Source organism: Aquarana catesbeiana, linkage group LG11, assembly GCF_042186555.1.
Source record: "Aquarana catesbeiana isolate 2022-GZ linkage group LG11, ASM4218655v1, whole genome shotgun sequence".
In the NCBI taxonomy this organism is placed as follows: Eukaryota; Metazoa; Chordata; class Amphibia; order Anura; family Ranidae; genus Aquarana; species Aquarana catesbeiana.
This window is the reverse complement of record NC_133334.1, coordinates 40,665,457-40,680,833: the sequence shown is the minus strand read 5'-3', so window position 1 is coordinate 40,680,833 and position 15,377 is coordinate 40,665,457. Positions and strand designations below refer to the sequence as shown.

Below are 15,377 nucleotides of genomic sequence, written 5' to 3'. Positions count from 1 at the left end.
TTGTCTGTGCTAATGACTGCTCCTATCATTACGTAATTAGAGAGATGGAGGATTGGTTCTGTGTTTCTCCTTTTAAATTGAATTCCCCGGGTGCATAATGAATCAAACCAAATGGGACTTGTAATCATAGTAATCTTTGCGAACGAGATGTGTTGGATAATGAGACCCGTGGCTGCTTGTGATCCCGCTTCCCCTCGAAGATTCCACCTTACAGAAACCGACACTAAACTCTGGTTTCAAGAATAAAAATTCTATTCCAGTAAACAATTTTAACTCAAAAAGCTCCTTCTATTGCTCTCAGCTTTCCCCAAATCTCCGAATTCCTTTTTTTCTTTTGCTGCTGTGATCTGACTTCCTGTTAAGAGGGTGGCTACATTCATTCTCCGTGATCCCCACTGTATGTAGGAACGTAGCCACCCTCTACCCACAGTTACAGTTAATATCCATTTTTTAGGTTACTGCACATGCTCAGTAGCTCAAATAAAGGTGATGCATCTGCAAATCCGGGAGACATCTGGCATCTATGATGTAATATGCAAACATTGTTCTCACATACACCCTTCTACATGACATATGAAGGACATATACCTCCAGTTCTCTTTTCCAACCTGTTATAACATAACCTCCAAAATGCCTACTTACCCAATAAATGACGTGACAAGGTTTTGGAGTAAAATGGCCTTACGGCCTTTTATTTAACAATTAACGTAATTTAAATGAATAACATTTAAAACAACCATCAACCAAACTTCTCTATATACTTTGGGGGTCTTTGAGGGGAACGACACACAACTTGGTCACTGCGACCAACTTCTTTTAAAACGTAGGCCTCCAGTCGCAAGCCACCGACTCTGAGAAGGTACTTAACATTCGCAGTGACCTACATTTCTACCCCTTCCTGGTTAAACCCCTCGTTAACCGGAAGGTATCCGAGAACCCCATACCACAGATGGGTCCCAACCATATTATATATCAGCCTTCTTCTCTTCCTCCAAAGACCCACCACTGCCGGGCTGTCCTGACAGCCTCCCTGCAATACTGATCAAACATCAGCAGGGTGGGTGGGAATCTTCGCCCTCTCCGCTCTCGACTTCTCTTCACTAACTTCCCCAGGATGCCTCCCGGCTCTTAACCGCCCCCCTTTCCTTAAAGGGGCCACCTTCCTACATTACCCCCTGCCTGTCCTCTGTCCTCTCCTGTCATGCCGTCCCTCTGCCCACTCTTTCTATTCCCTTTACTCCGGGACTCCCTTTAGTTGGGGACTACTTTGTGCTGTGCCAACCAAAGTGTTGCATTCAACATTCAGTCTATTTTGTACCCCTCTATTGTTTTTCCTGGTGGGCACCCCCAATTGTCATAACATTCTGAGTCCAGGATATACGAATAACAATCTGCATCTGGCAAAATAGATTGCAAGTTTGGTTAAAAAGGTCAGTCCAAACTGATATTTTTGTCATTTGATAGATGCTTAAGACATATTCTTCTACATTATATTGTCAAAAGTATTGGGACGCACACACATGAAATTTAATGGAATCCCAGTCCTAGTCCATAAGGTTCAATATTGAGTTGGCCCACCCTTTGCAGCTATAATAGCTTCAAGTCTTCTGGGAAGGCTGTCCACAAGGTTTAGGAGTGTGTCTGTGGCAGGGATCTTCAAACTAAGGCCCTCCAGCTGTTGCGGAATTACATTGTCAAAATCTGACATTCACAGACATGACTAGGCATGATGGGAATTGTAGTTCCTGAACAACTGGAGGGCCATAGTTTGAAAACCCTTGGTCTATGGCAGTGATGGCGAACCTTGGCACCCCATATGTTTTGGAACTACATTTCCCATGATGCTCAACTACATTGCAGAGTGCATGAGCAACACGGTAACATGGCAACAATGTAGTTCCAAAACATCCGGGGTGCCAAGGATCGGCATCACTGGTCTATGGGAATGTTTGACCATTCTTCCAGAAGCACATTTGTAAGGTCAGGCACTGATGTTAGAGGAGAAGGCCTGGCTCGCAGTTTCCGCTCTAATTCATCCCAAAGGTGTTCTATCGGGTTGAGGTCAGGACTCTGTGCAGGCCAGTCAAGTTTCTCCACCCCAAGCTCGCTCATCCATGTCTTTATGGACCTTGCTTTACTCTTTTGGTTGGGGGGGAGTGGGCAGTAAAAACACACAATCACAATTGAGCAAAGGCAGTGGATGGGGAAGAGTACACATGCCACAACTGTGATGCTGTGCAAAAAATGATCCCCCAGTTAAAGTGAATGGGGCTGCACTGCAATCGCATGCAATGCACACAGTTGTTGTATGGCAGTGCAGACATTTAAGAGTTAAGACAGGCAGTAAGCAGGCGATATAAAGCACTTCACTGTCTGCATTTACTTGTTGATGGGAGATGCTTAGTGAGTTAAATTATGAAATAAAATGAAGATAATACATAGCGGCAGCAGATCATACTGACACAAAAGCCTGAGTGGGAATAATTGTGTAATTATTAGTGGGTGGGATGCTGCGTGTTCTATGTCGACAATGAAAAGCATTCTCGTGTTATTATACAAACAAACTGCATTCACCCTGAGAAGAGGAGAAGTGGAGCTGGCATGTGGAAAGAAGACCCCCCCCTCATATCATCCCCGGGGAGGGAGAACAGTCACGATTCACAACATGAAGTGTGATTTCCCTAAACCCTCAATATCTCCCCAGAGACGCCATCCCTCTCCAATACACGCCGATAGAAAATCATTACAGCCACTTCCAGCTACTAGATAGATAGATAGATAGATAGATAGATAGATAGATAGATAGATAGATTTAAAAAAGTAGATCGATAAGATAAATAGATAGATCACAAGATGAAGATAAATACATAGCAAGATAGATAGATAGAAAATAGCTAGATAAAAAGATAGATAGAAAGATAGATAGATAGATAGATAGATAGATAGATAGATAGATAGATAGATAGATAGATAGATAGATAGATAGATAGATAGATAGATAGATAGATAGATAACAAGATGTAGATAAATAATAGACAGAGTATATCACAAGATAGATAGATCAGACGATGAGGATAGAAAGACAGATGGATAGATAGATATTTAGAAAGATATATAGGTTGATTTATAGATAGTACATAGACTAATAATTATAATTATTGTGATAGATACATAGATAGATAGATAGATAGATAGATAGATAGATAGATAGATAGATAGATAGATAGATAGATAGATAGATAGATAGATAGATAGATAGATACAGAACTACATATTTTTTATGCCTACATGGAGCTCTGGGTGTCCAGATAAACTCATTTCCATATAAGCTGCTAACCAGCATCAGTAACTGAGATGTAATTGTACATTAGAGATAGCGCTCTGTCATTGTATTTATTCGGATAATTCGGAAACATTTCATATGATTGGAAATGGAATATTAGGACAAGTATAGGAGACGGAGGATGCTGGGAGTGCTGGCGGTGTCAGGGATACAATGTTGCGCTGTGTAGAGTTGTCAAGACAAGAATATTTCTATTAGGGAATTGTGGCCCCTAGTGGTTACTATAAGAAACTGCAGCTAGTTATTTGCTTTAAGAGGACATCTTCCCATTTCAAGTAAAGCGGTCATAAACCTGGGCAATTCATCATAAACCTGGGCACTTCATCATAAACCTGGGCAATTCATTATAAACCTGGGCAATTCATTATAAACCTGGGCACTTCATCATAAACCTGGGCAATTCATCATAAACCTGGGCACTTCATCATAAACCTGGGCAATTCATTATAAACCTGGGCAATTCATTATAAACCTGGGCAATTCATCATAAACCTGGGCAATTCATTATAAACCTGGGCAATTTATTATAAACCTGGGCAATTTATTATAAACCTGGGCAATTCATTATAAACCTGGGCAATTCATCATAAACCTGGGCAATTTATTATAAACCTGGGCAATTCATTATAAACCTGGGCAATTTATTATAAACCTGGGCAATTCATCATAAACCTGGGCAATTCATTATAAACCTGGGCAATTCATTATAAACCTGGGCAATTTATCCTGAATATAGGATGAGAAAATACACAATGGGTGGTTACCCTGTGCTTACTAAAATATTTAGCAGATCCTGATATACAGGCAGCAGAAGGTATTTTCAAACCTTGACTCTTCCTGTAAACGTTTAGCTAGGCCCTTGTCTTCCCCTAAGTGTCCCTGTTAATCTAACATGGAAAAGTATCTTCAATAACAAATAGGCAGGCTTGGGAGGTGGGAGGGGCGGGGCTAAGCATGACTTTTACAGATAAAGTCAGGATTTGCACATAACTTCAGCTGCCTATATCTCTGTATTTGTTGGTCACTTTGACCTGCAGTGTTTATAAGAAGTAACCCCATTGTGTATTTTTCATCCTCTGCTCAGTCTTACATCCCCTGGTGTATAACAGGTTTATTTTATAGTAGGGCTGCACCGATATCAAGCATTTACGCAAGTATCGGTACTCGTACAAATGCTCCCAGTACCGAAACCGATACTTTGCAGTGCGGTTTGCGTCAATACAAAATAAATGGGCACAAATCGCACTGCAAAGAATTGCATGCCATGATTTAAACAGGAATGTGGTGCGATTCCTGCCTGAATCACATGTGATTTACACCACCACTCCTGTGTGTGTATAGAAAGGGAAAAGCGCCATCTAGTGGGCAGTTTATTAAAAATGTTAGAACTCACAGTACATATCTGGCCAAATGCAAAATCTACATAGATGTCCCAGTCCCACAGATGATAGCAAATCACAGGCGCTGGAGGCGCTCAAAGGGCTGGAAGAGGTGGAGAGGCGGATCCACCCCCCAAAGCTGATATTACTTCCGCCCTATACCCACAGGGTCCCAGAACTGTTCCTCTAGCCCTGTGAGCACCTCCAGCAGCCATGATTTGCTATCATTGGCAGGACCGGGACACCTATGTAGATTTAGCATTTGGCCAGATATGTACTGTGAGTTCTAACATTTTTAATAAACTGCCCACTAGATGGCGCTTTTCCCTTTCTCTACACACACAAACACAAGAGCAGTGGGGGAAATCGCATGCAATTCTTTGCAGTGCGATTTGCGCACATTTTTTGTTTTGACGCAAATCGCACTGCAAAGTATGGGTACTTGGTATCAGCGAGTACTTGACCGAAAGTATCAGCACTCGTACTCACCGATAAAAAAACGTCATCGGTGCAACCCTACTTTAGAGTTGAACTCCAGACAGATATATATATAAGACACAAATTAAAGTCCAATTCCAGGCTGAAGGACAAAAAAAACCCTTGCAGAGCCCACCCCCCACCTGCAAGGGTTAATTATGTCTAGGAGGAAATGAAAAGGCTGCATTACTTACTTTACCCCGGCACCAGCAGGGTCCAGTGCACTTCTCTTCTCACCGAAGCTCCCGGCTGTGGGCGGTCCTTTGGCACTATTACATTCAATACAGGGCCCTTAAAGTGGTATTAAACTCAAAAATACAATATATTGCAGCTTACCAATCATTAGATGTAGTGGCTGCCTTTGTTTTCTTTTTTTTTTTAAGACTTTTTTCCTTCTGTTGACGCCTTGTAAACTGGCTAGCAACACACCTCTTGTATTGGAATGCCCCCACTCTGGATGAAGGAGCACAGGAGGCACCTTTGGACAGCAGCATTGTCAGTGCGGTGGGAGGGGAGTGTTAGGATTACTAGCAGATTTAAATACACTAACAGATTGAAGCCAAACTCCAGCTAACACTTTATAAGCAGCTGCAGCTTTTTTTTTTTCTTTTGGGATAAGTTAAATAAATACATTTAAAAAAAAGCAGATCATTTGAAGCACCCCTGTCCGTGATAAATGATTTGTCTCCACCCTATAACTCCTACATCTGCAGGACAGAGTTTTCTTTTGAAAAACAACAGGCTTTTTAGCTGGATCATCGGGTGAAAATAAAGGAAAAAAAAGAAGAAACAAAAAGAAGAAAGAAAGAAAAAAAAAAAGAAGACGAATGTAGCCACCACATCTAAGAATTGTTAAGTTGCAGTATAATGTTTACTTTTGGGTTTATCACCGCCTTAACTCAGCACTGGACGTACATAAGATTGCAGTGCGACACGGCCAGGAGCATCTCGCAGAGGAGGCTGCAGAGGAACAGCTGCACTGCTGGATGGAACATGCTGGAGCAAGGAATATGGTAAGTATTATACCTTATTCCTCCACCCCTAGGAAGAAATGGGCATGCAACCCTTGCAGTTAACTCACTGGCTCACTGCAGGAGAAGTTGTTTCACCCCCTTCCTGCCTAGGACAATTTTCAGCGCTGTTGCACTTTGAATGACAATTGCGAGTTCATGCAACACTGTATCCAAAATGGCATTTTTTTTTTTTTTGAGACAGATAGAGCTTTCTTTTGGTGATATTTAATCACCACTGGGTTTTTTATTTTTTCATAAACTAATGAAAAAGGCCAAAAAGTTTAGGGGAAAAAAAGTTTTTCTTAGTTTCTGCAAATAAGTAATTTTTCTCCTTCACTGATGGGCACTGATGAGGCAGCACTGATAGGCTGTACTGATGGGCAATGATAGGCAACATTGATGGGCACTGATAGGCGGTACTCATGTGCACTGATAGGTGGCACTGATAGGCACTGATAGGCGGCACTAATGGGCACTGATGAGGCAGCACTGATAGGCTGTACTTATGGGCACTGATATGCACTGATAGGCAACATTGATGGGCACTGATAGGCAGTACTAATGTGCACTGATTGGTGGCACTAATGGGCACTTATGAGGCAGCACTAATAGGCTGTACTTATGGGCACTGATATGCACTGATAGGCAACAATGATGGGCACGGATAGGCGGCACAGTTAGGCGGCACTAATGGGCACTGATAGGTGGCACTGATAGGCGCCACTAATGGGCACTGATGAGGCAGCACTGATAGGCTGTACTTATGGGCACTGATATGCACTGATGGGCACTGATAGGCAACAATAATGGGCACTGATAAGCGGCACTGATAGGCAGTACTGATAAGCACTGATGGGGCTGCACTGATGATCAGTGCCCTGATTATCAGTGTAAATGTCTGCTGTCAGAATTGCCGATTACCAGTTCTCCTCTCCTCACGCTGTGACAGCGCATGAGGTAAGGAATGCTGATAACCAATAAGTTTATTTTTACGTGATCAGCTGTAATTGGCCCTTTATCGGATGCACACCCCAGGGGGCGTGCGAGGGGGTGGGGCGTGGTTCTGGGAGAACGTCCATCAACGCCCTCCCAGAACGACAGAGCCGTGCTGTAGCCATCTTTTGATTATCAATAATCATCCATTGTGGTATTCTATTAGGCTAATGTTTTATTTCAGCAGCTGCTCAACTTCAGTCAGCGAAGTTAGAACCCACAGATATATGTATATATGATTCAGTAATAAAAGATGACACAGAAAGCATGGACAGGTATACTTTAATTAGCCATAACATTATAACCACTGACAGGTAAAGCAAATAACACTGATTATCTTGTTACAATGTACCTGAAAGTGGGTAGGATATATTGGGCAGCAAAATATAGGCAAGCATAAGGATTTGACCATCTGTGACAATAGCCACATTGTAATCGATAGAAGTCCTGGTCAGAGCAACTCCCAAACTGCAGCTCTTGTGGGATGTTCCCGGTCTGCAGTGGTCAGGACCGACCAAAAGTGGTCCAAGGAAGGAAAACCGGCGACAAAGTCATGGACGGCCAAGGCTCATTGATGTGCATGGGGAGCCAATGTAGTCCAATCCAATAGAAGAGCTACTGTAGCTCAAATTGCTGAAAATGTTAATGCTGGTTCTGATAGAAAGGCATCAGAACACACAGTGCATCATAGTTTGTTGTGTATAGGGCTGCGTAGTCAGGGTGCCCATGCTGACCCGTGTCCACATCCAAAAGTGCCTACAATGGGCACGTGAGTATCAGAACTGGACCACGGCACAATGGAAGATGATGGCCTGGTATGATAAACTCAAGAATGGTTTGAGGAACACAACAATAAGTTGGAGGTGTTGACTTGGCCTCCAAATCCTCCAGATCTCAATCCACTCGAGCATCTGTGGCATGCTCTGGAAAAAAAAGGCCAAACGATGGAGGCCCCACCTCACAACTTACAGAACTAAAAAGATCTGCAACTGACGGCTTGGTGCCAAATACATAGCGTACCTTCAGCGGTCTAGTGACGTCCATGCCTCGATGGGTAATGGTGGGTGGTCATATTGTTAAGGCTAATCAGTGTATGTTCCAATAATACACACATGGATATTCCTTGAAAAAAAAATACATTAAAAAAGAGACAGATCCCCCAACTGACATTGATTACTTTTTGCAGACAGGAGAGGTCAGCTGTGTGAAGAAATATGTAGATAGATTTAGAGTTCATGGTTTTCCTCTCCATGTGTTTGAGAAGCAATGAGCCTGAAGGCAAAGTCTGCTTCCGACAACATCGCCCATCTATATGAGATCCTATACTGTCCGGAAACTAAACATTTGAACATGGAATATAAAGCTTTATGTACCTGAGTTCTACTGTGTATCCAGCGGTAACTTGGATGCTCCATTCACAGTGGGCATTAAAGGGGTAACTTTCCATCATTATCTCTCCATGGGTGGCTTGGATGACCTCTCCGCATCCTGTGGAATACAGCAGATAATTGGGGTCAGTCCTCCCGTACATTTTCCTTTTCTTACACTCTTACCTTGTGTGTTGCTCTGCCCCCAGAGGGGCCGCAGGTAATAGCTGTTTTTTCACCAAAAGTACTGAGGCTGCCCACCACTGCAAGCACCAGTCCATTCACACCGGCTCCAATAACACAGTCTAAAGGATGTCTTTTTAAGATTTATTGCTTGAAGAAACTTTAATAGGAGAGGGGTTTAGGGTCACAGGATACTCCAAAATGATTAGCAAATAGCAATTAGAAGACAAGCTTTTTCTTAACCCCTTGGCGCTGGCCCTTTAAAACAGAGATCCTGTCCCCCAAGTCAAATTTTCTTTTAATACTCCGCTGTAATTTGGTTCACTTTATATGCAACATTTAGATAGTATTATCAGTATAGTCCTTTAAATTTATGTTTAAATATAGTAAAACTACCTGGATCTCGGAAGCTGGCAGGGCCCATATCCACTGTATTGTATCTATTTTCAGGATTCGGTAAAGCTGACTACCCAGCATGCACCTCCCGATCTTGCCCCTGCGCAGTAATGCCACCGCGCGGCGCGCCTTCCTCCTGAAATGTTGCCATAGCAAAGGTCTGGAAATAAAGCAAGATTTCGTCATTGGCAATTTGCAAAGACTCCTGGGATACATGATGCTGCTATCCCAGAAGCCCTTGCGATTCGCCTATTGGTGCAATCTCCTAGGCGGCCACAGCCGGAAGTGCTGCCGAAAAAGGTTTCATGTGACAACCAAAAACGTAAATGTATTTTATTGGGATTTTATGTAATAGACCAACACAAAGTGGCACATAATTGTGAAGTGGAAGGAAAATGATAAATGGTTTTCAAATTTTTTTACAAATAAATATGTGAAAAGTGTGGGGTGCATTTCTATTTAGCCCCCCTGAGTCAATACTTTGTAGAACCACCTTTCACTGCAATTACAGCTGCAAGTCTTTTTGGGGATTTCTCTACCAGCTTTGCACATCTAGAGAGTGAAATTTTTGCCCAATGGGATTTAGGTCTGGACTTTGACTGGGCCATTCTAACACATGAATATGCTTTGATCTAAACCATTCCATTGTAGCTCTGGCTGTATGTTTAGGGTTGTTGTCCTGCTGGAAGGTGAACCTCCGCCCCAGGATCAAGTCGTTTGCAGACTCTAACAGGTTTTCTTCTAAGATTGCCCCGTATTTGGCTCCTTCCTGTCAGGAACCATGAATCAGACAGAGACAGAAAATGCAGTAAGAATCACACCTTTTAATACAATGGTAAAAATGGTACAAATCAGTAAATGTAGTGAAAACATAGCCAGGGTACAGTAGCCAAAGCAGATAGTCAGAACAAACCAGTAAATCAGGAAGCCAGAGATCGGCGTAGTCGGAGGCAGCAGATAGGATCAGGAACCAGAAGGGATGTCAGACAGGCAAGTTTTCAACAGGAACACAGCAGGGAGTCTGCAGATATGTTTTACCAAGGTGAAGGCATGGAAGGAATGAACCAGGCAGTTTAAACATCCAGACGGGGCTGGCTGTAGGCTGGACTGACGAGCAGGAAATTATCACCAGGTGAGCCACTGTGGAACGATGAGTGCTGGCAATTAACCGGCTGAGCAACCTGAGCACTGAGAAGGGAGGGCTGTGAGCCCAGCCCTTACACTTCCCTGTCCCTGCTGGTGTGTTCAGGGTGATGTGCAGTGTTAGTTTTCCGCCACACATAGCATTTTGCTTTTAGGCCAAAAGGTTCAATTTTGGTCTCATCTGACCAGAGCACCTTCTTCCACATGTTTGCTGTGTCCCCCACATGGTTTCTCGCAAACTGCAAATGGGACTTCTTATGGCTCTCTTTCAACAATGGGTTTCTTCTTGCCACTCTTCCATAAAGGCCAGATTTGTGGAGAGCACAACTAATAGTTGTCATGTGGACAGATTCTCCCACCTGATCTGTGGATCTCTGCAGCTCCTCCAGAGTTACCATGGACCTCTTGGCTGCTTTTCTGCTTAATGTTCTCCTTGCCCGGCCTGTCAGTTTAGGTGGACGGCCATGTCTTGGTAGGTTTGCGGTTGTGCCATACTCTTTCCATTTTCGGATGATGGATTGAACAGATGTTCAAAGCTTGGGATATTTTTTTATAACCTGACCCCGTTTTAAACGTATTCACAACATTATCACTGACCTGCCTGGTGTGATCCTTGGCCTTTATGATGCCATTTGTTCACTAAGGTTCTCTTACAAACCTCTGTATTTATACTAAGATTAAATTACACACAGGTGGACTCTATTTACTAATTAGGTGACTTCTGAAGGCAATTAGTTCCACTAGATTTTAGTTAGGGGTATCAGAGTAAAGGGGGCTGAATACAAATGCACGCCACACTTTTCAGATATTTCTTTGTAAAATACTTTGAAAGCCATTTATCATTTTTCTTCCACTTCACAATTACAGGTATGTGCCACTTTGTGTTGGTCTATCACATAAAATCCCAATAAAATACATTTATGTTTTTAGTTGTAACATGACAAAATGTGGAAAATTTCAAGGAGTATGAATACTTTTTCAAGACACTGTACTGGTAGCCAATGCGATTTCCAGAACACTGCACAAATCCCCAAGACAGCTACCAATTTCCAGCTTCCTCTGGACACAGCCCAATGAGTCAGACATTCCTTCTCCAGACCAGATCCCTTGTGGTGAGGTCCTGCAATCAGCTTCTAAGAAGATCCATCCAGGCCCTCCTCCCTGACACCACTGAGGCCTCTAGAACAGCTGCAAAGTCCATTGGCTGTTTGAGGGCTGGAGCCCCTCAGGCTCTGGAACCCTCCTGGGAAGAGAGAACCCAGCTCTCCAGTGCTTCAGGCTATTTATCACCATTCCAGCCCCCTTCTGGACACTTCTCTCCAGGAATTGCCTGGAGCATGATAAATTATCAGCTTGGTCATTTGTATCTACCTCCCTAAGCTCTGAAAGTTTATTCCAGAGGCAGGGGAAAGCAATCAAACTCCCAGCCTGTGAATCCCTGAACAGACCAGAACAAACAATCACTGCTACCTTGATTACAGAAGGAGACAAAAATGAAATGTACCTATCATCATACGCTAGAAGGGTGTTACACCCGACTGCTGGGTAGTCCTGAAAAAAAACACTCACACGTCCAGTGGATCCAGAATTGTCTAGTGTGAGCTGCCCCCGCCACATGCCGCGTCCAGCACCGCCATCTAATTTTCTTACATCATCAGGGGGCTGGCTGTCTCTTTTTTGGTTCTTGCAGCCAGTCTCCTGATGAAGCACAGCTGCACGTGCTTAGTGTGCTGGAGATTGCCCCAAAAGGCATCCAGAATGTGTGACCCCATTCTCCCAAAGGGCTTTCGGACATTATTCCCTTCTAGGCAAGATTTGCAGCCTCCTGTGTCACTTCCCCATCTCAACCCTGCTCACTGGACCATGCACTCCTCTTTAGTGGTTCCCCACTTTGTTGAGGTCAGGGACCAGTAAATCCTTCCCAAACCTTCTATGCCCCAACAGTAACCAAAAGTTTATACTCGCATACTAAGGCTCCATTTATGCTTGTGCGACTTGTCATGGAACTTTGGACACAAAGTTGCATGACGAGTCGCAGCCCATTGTTTTCAATCACACCGGTTCAGATTGGTGTGACCTCAAATTGCAGCGACTTTGAAATGGTGCGTGCACTTTTCAGATGCAACTTTTTATGCAACTTAGTGCCAGAGAGTGTAAAGTCAGATCAAAATCATTCTCCAAAGTTTCACTCCAAAGTGGCGCAAGTGTGTATGGAGCCTAAAGGTATGCATGTATTTAAATTCAACAAGACTCTTCCTGGGGCTGGGTGTCACTATAGGAGGGTAGGGCTTTCCGGAGAGGGTTAGTTGACCCTGCTGCAGATTTGGTGGACCTGTAGGTTTCTGGAGGCAACTGTGGAGGATGGGGTCGCTGGAAGTCTCTCCAGGAGGCTGGAAGATTTGCAGAAGCAATGTGGACTAGGGACTAGAGGGCAATGCGGGGGGCTAAGGGGCATTCTGGGCCACTTTTGGGGACACTATGAGGGGTTGGAGGTTCTGCAGCAAGCTAGTGGCCACTATGGGGTGCTGGGGAGCACTGTGAGAGGCTGTTGGGCTTTGTGGGGACTGAGGACTCTTAGGCGGCCAGGAGGACAGGCAATGTGAGGTGAGAGTGGTAAAACTGTGGCACTTTCACAGTTGAAAGGTGGCTGAGCCACAGTTTTACTGACGCCCTCCGCCCCCCGGCCACTTTGCGGGATTTTCACCTTGGGCTGCACAGTCGGCACCACCTGTCAAACTCACTCATTGAGATCAATAGAGCCGCACCACAAGTGCAAGCCAAATGTTTGCCTCGCATTTGCAGCATTGTCCTGCAATGTAAAACTGATGTGAAATATAATATAAATAAATAAATAGGTGTCAGGACGCAGCAGTGGCGCCGCCTGAACACCTATCAGCCATGTTAGACCACCCTCTGTACAGCAATCCAAAGAAGGGCACTTTTCAGAGGGTAGAAAGCAATGCATTACCGCATGTCTAAAAGACACCTTAATGAAAGCTGCACACACCTAAACACCACATTTCTGACCTTCAAATTGTTTTTTCTGTGTTAAATCCCCTCTTAAAAAACACTTGTGATGTGTTTTTTTTTTTTTTTTCAACACTCCTAAAATCTGTAAATGCCTAGGCTCTATGCACTCTAGAGCTTTTGTAGTTTGGGAGTTTTTACAGGTGCTTTATCACTGGAAATAGCCTCTGCTGAGCACCTGAAAACCGCCTCCCTTTCATTCAAGTGTGACTTTTCACACTGGAGCGGTGCGCGGGACAGTCCTGCAAGCAGCATCTTTGGGGTAGGTTGGGAGCGCTCCCTACACTCCCTGCCCATTGGAATGAATGGGCAGCGCTTCCGAACGGCCTGAAAAGCTATTCGGAAGCTCCGCAACACAGGAGTTTTTAACCTCTCCTTTGGAGTTAAAAGCGCCCCGCTAGAGGCCGAAAAACGCCACTTAAACAGCGGTAAAGCGCCGCTAAAACGAGCAGCACTTCACCACGAACTTGGCCGCGGCCCCAGTGTGAAAGGGGTCTAACTGAGCATGGACACATAAGGGGATTATTTACTAAAACTGGAGAGTGCAAAATCTGGTGCAGCTCTTCATGGAAACCAATCAGGTTCTAGGTTTTCTTATCAAAGCTTAATTGAACAAGCTGAAGTTAGAAGCTGATTGGCTACCATACACAGCTGCACCAGATTCTGAGTGCACTAGTTTTAGTAAATCTCCATAGGCTAACATTGAGTTGCTTCTACAGGCTGAAAGAAAGAAAAAAAGAAAACGCCTGTATAAGTAGCATTTGTTGTGTGCATGAGGCCTAAATTATTATCCGAGCATCAAAGTTCCCGGCCTGCTTCCCAGCCTAGGAAGAGTTAAAGGGCCTCCCCGTACAGGCTATTCTCATCGCCTGCCGCTCATTAAATCGAAAAGCTGCTGTTGCGAAGGGTGTTTTTTTTTTTTTTTTTGTCAGTTGCCGTGGTAACGGGTACCACTACAGAGGGGGATTCAGGCAATACATCCCGATTGGCGCTGGTCTGAACGCTTCATCTTCCTTAATCCCTCAGGGATGAGGAATGAGAGGTTAATGCGGCAGTTCAGGAAAGGTTTGCTATAAATAACGGAAAACCCCAAAAATGAGCTTAAGTGGCACATTCCTGGATCATTGCCGGTGACAGCGGCCCGCCGTGTTTATCATCACACGCGGTTTCTAGGGAAATACCTGGAGGAAATGTCTGCGCTGTTATTTTGTTTTTATTTTATTTTTTAATAAAAAGCTGATTCTGCTTTTTTTCTTTAAAAAAAAGATTCCTGGCACAAATAACGAAGGATTTTAAGTGTCTGATGATACAGAATTGGTTTCCTTCATATTATTATTTATATGAGTCCACATTGAACATGTGGGGTGTATCTTACATAAAACTATTTTCTTTTGTTGTGACAACAGATGTCCGCTTAGGGTTGGAAGCCTTTCAAGTATTTTTCATTTTAGGGCCAACATGCGTTACATTAAGGCAGCCTATTGAAATGAACGGGCTTCTAATGTACCCTAAGATGCTAAAAATTGGGTGTTTTTTTTTCTTTTTTTTTATCTAATGCAACGCACCACAATACACTATCATGTGTAACTGTGCATTGCAGAGCATTGCAATGCTAGTGCAATACATTAGTGTACTGGGTGCAAATGCAAATAAATGGCAACGCAACACATGCTACGGCAATGAAAATATGTAATTATGTAATTTTAATTGTGGGGGAGTTGGCTAATATTTGCCTTAATTATTACTATTATTTTTTTTACCAGGCTTAATATTTAATCACTTCCATACCGGGCCAATTCTGGCATTCCTTTCGTATATGTAAAAATCGTTTTTTTTTTGCTATAAAATTACTCAGAACCCCCAAATATTATACAGTAGTACCTTGGATTACGAGCATAATCCGTTCCAGAAGCATGCTTGTAATCCAAAGCACTTCCGTTCCAGAAGCATGCTTGTAATCCAAAGCGAGTTTCCCCATAGGAATCAATAGAAACTCAGCTAATTTGTTCCACAGTCACTGCTGGTGTATGCAGTACTGTATGTACCTCAAGACTGA

At 43.5% G+C, this 15,377-nt stretch overlaps 1 protein-coding gene across 1 annotated transcript in view; it reads right to left on the bottom strand.

The window, feature by feature from the left end:
- Nucleotides 1-15,377, bottom strand: part of PAMR1 (peptidase domain containing associated with muscle regeneration 1) — an 83,942-nt gene that overhangs the window by 47,906 nt on the left and 20,659 nt on the right. Inside the window, exon 4 of the mRNA XM_073604199.1 lies at nucleotides 8,579-8,693. Coding sequence (XP_073460300.1) covers nucleotides 8,579-8,693 — 115 coding nt within the window. The remainder of the gene's footprint in view (nucleotides 1-8,578; nucleotides 8,694-15,377) is intronic.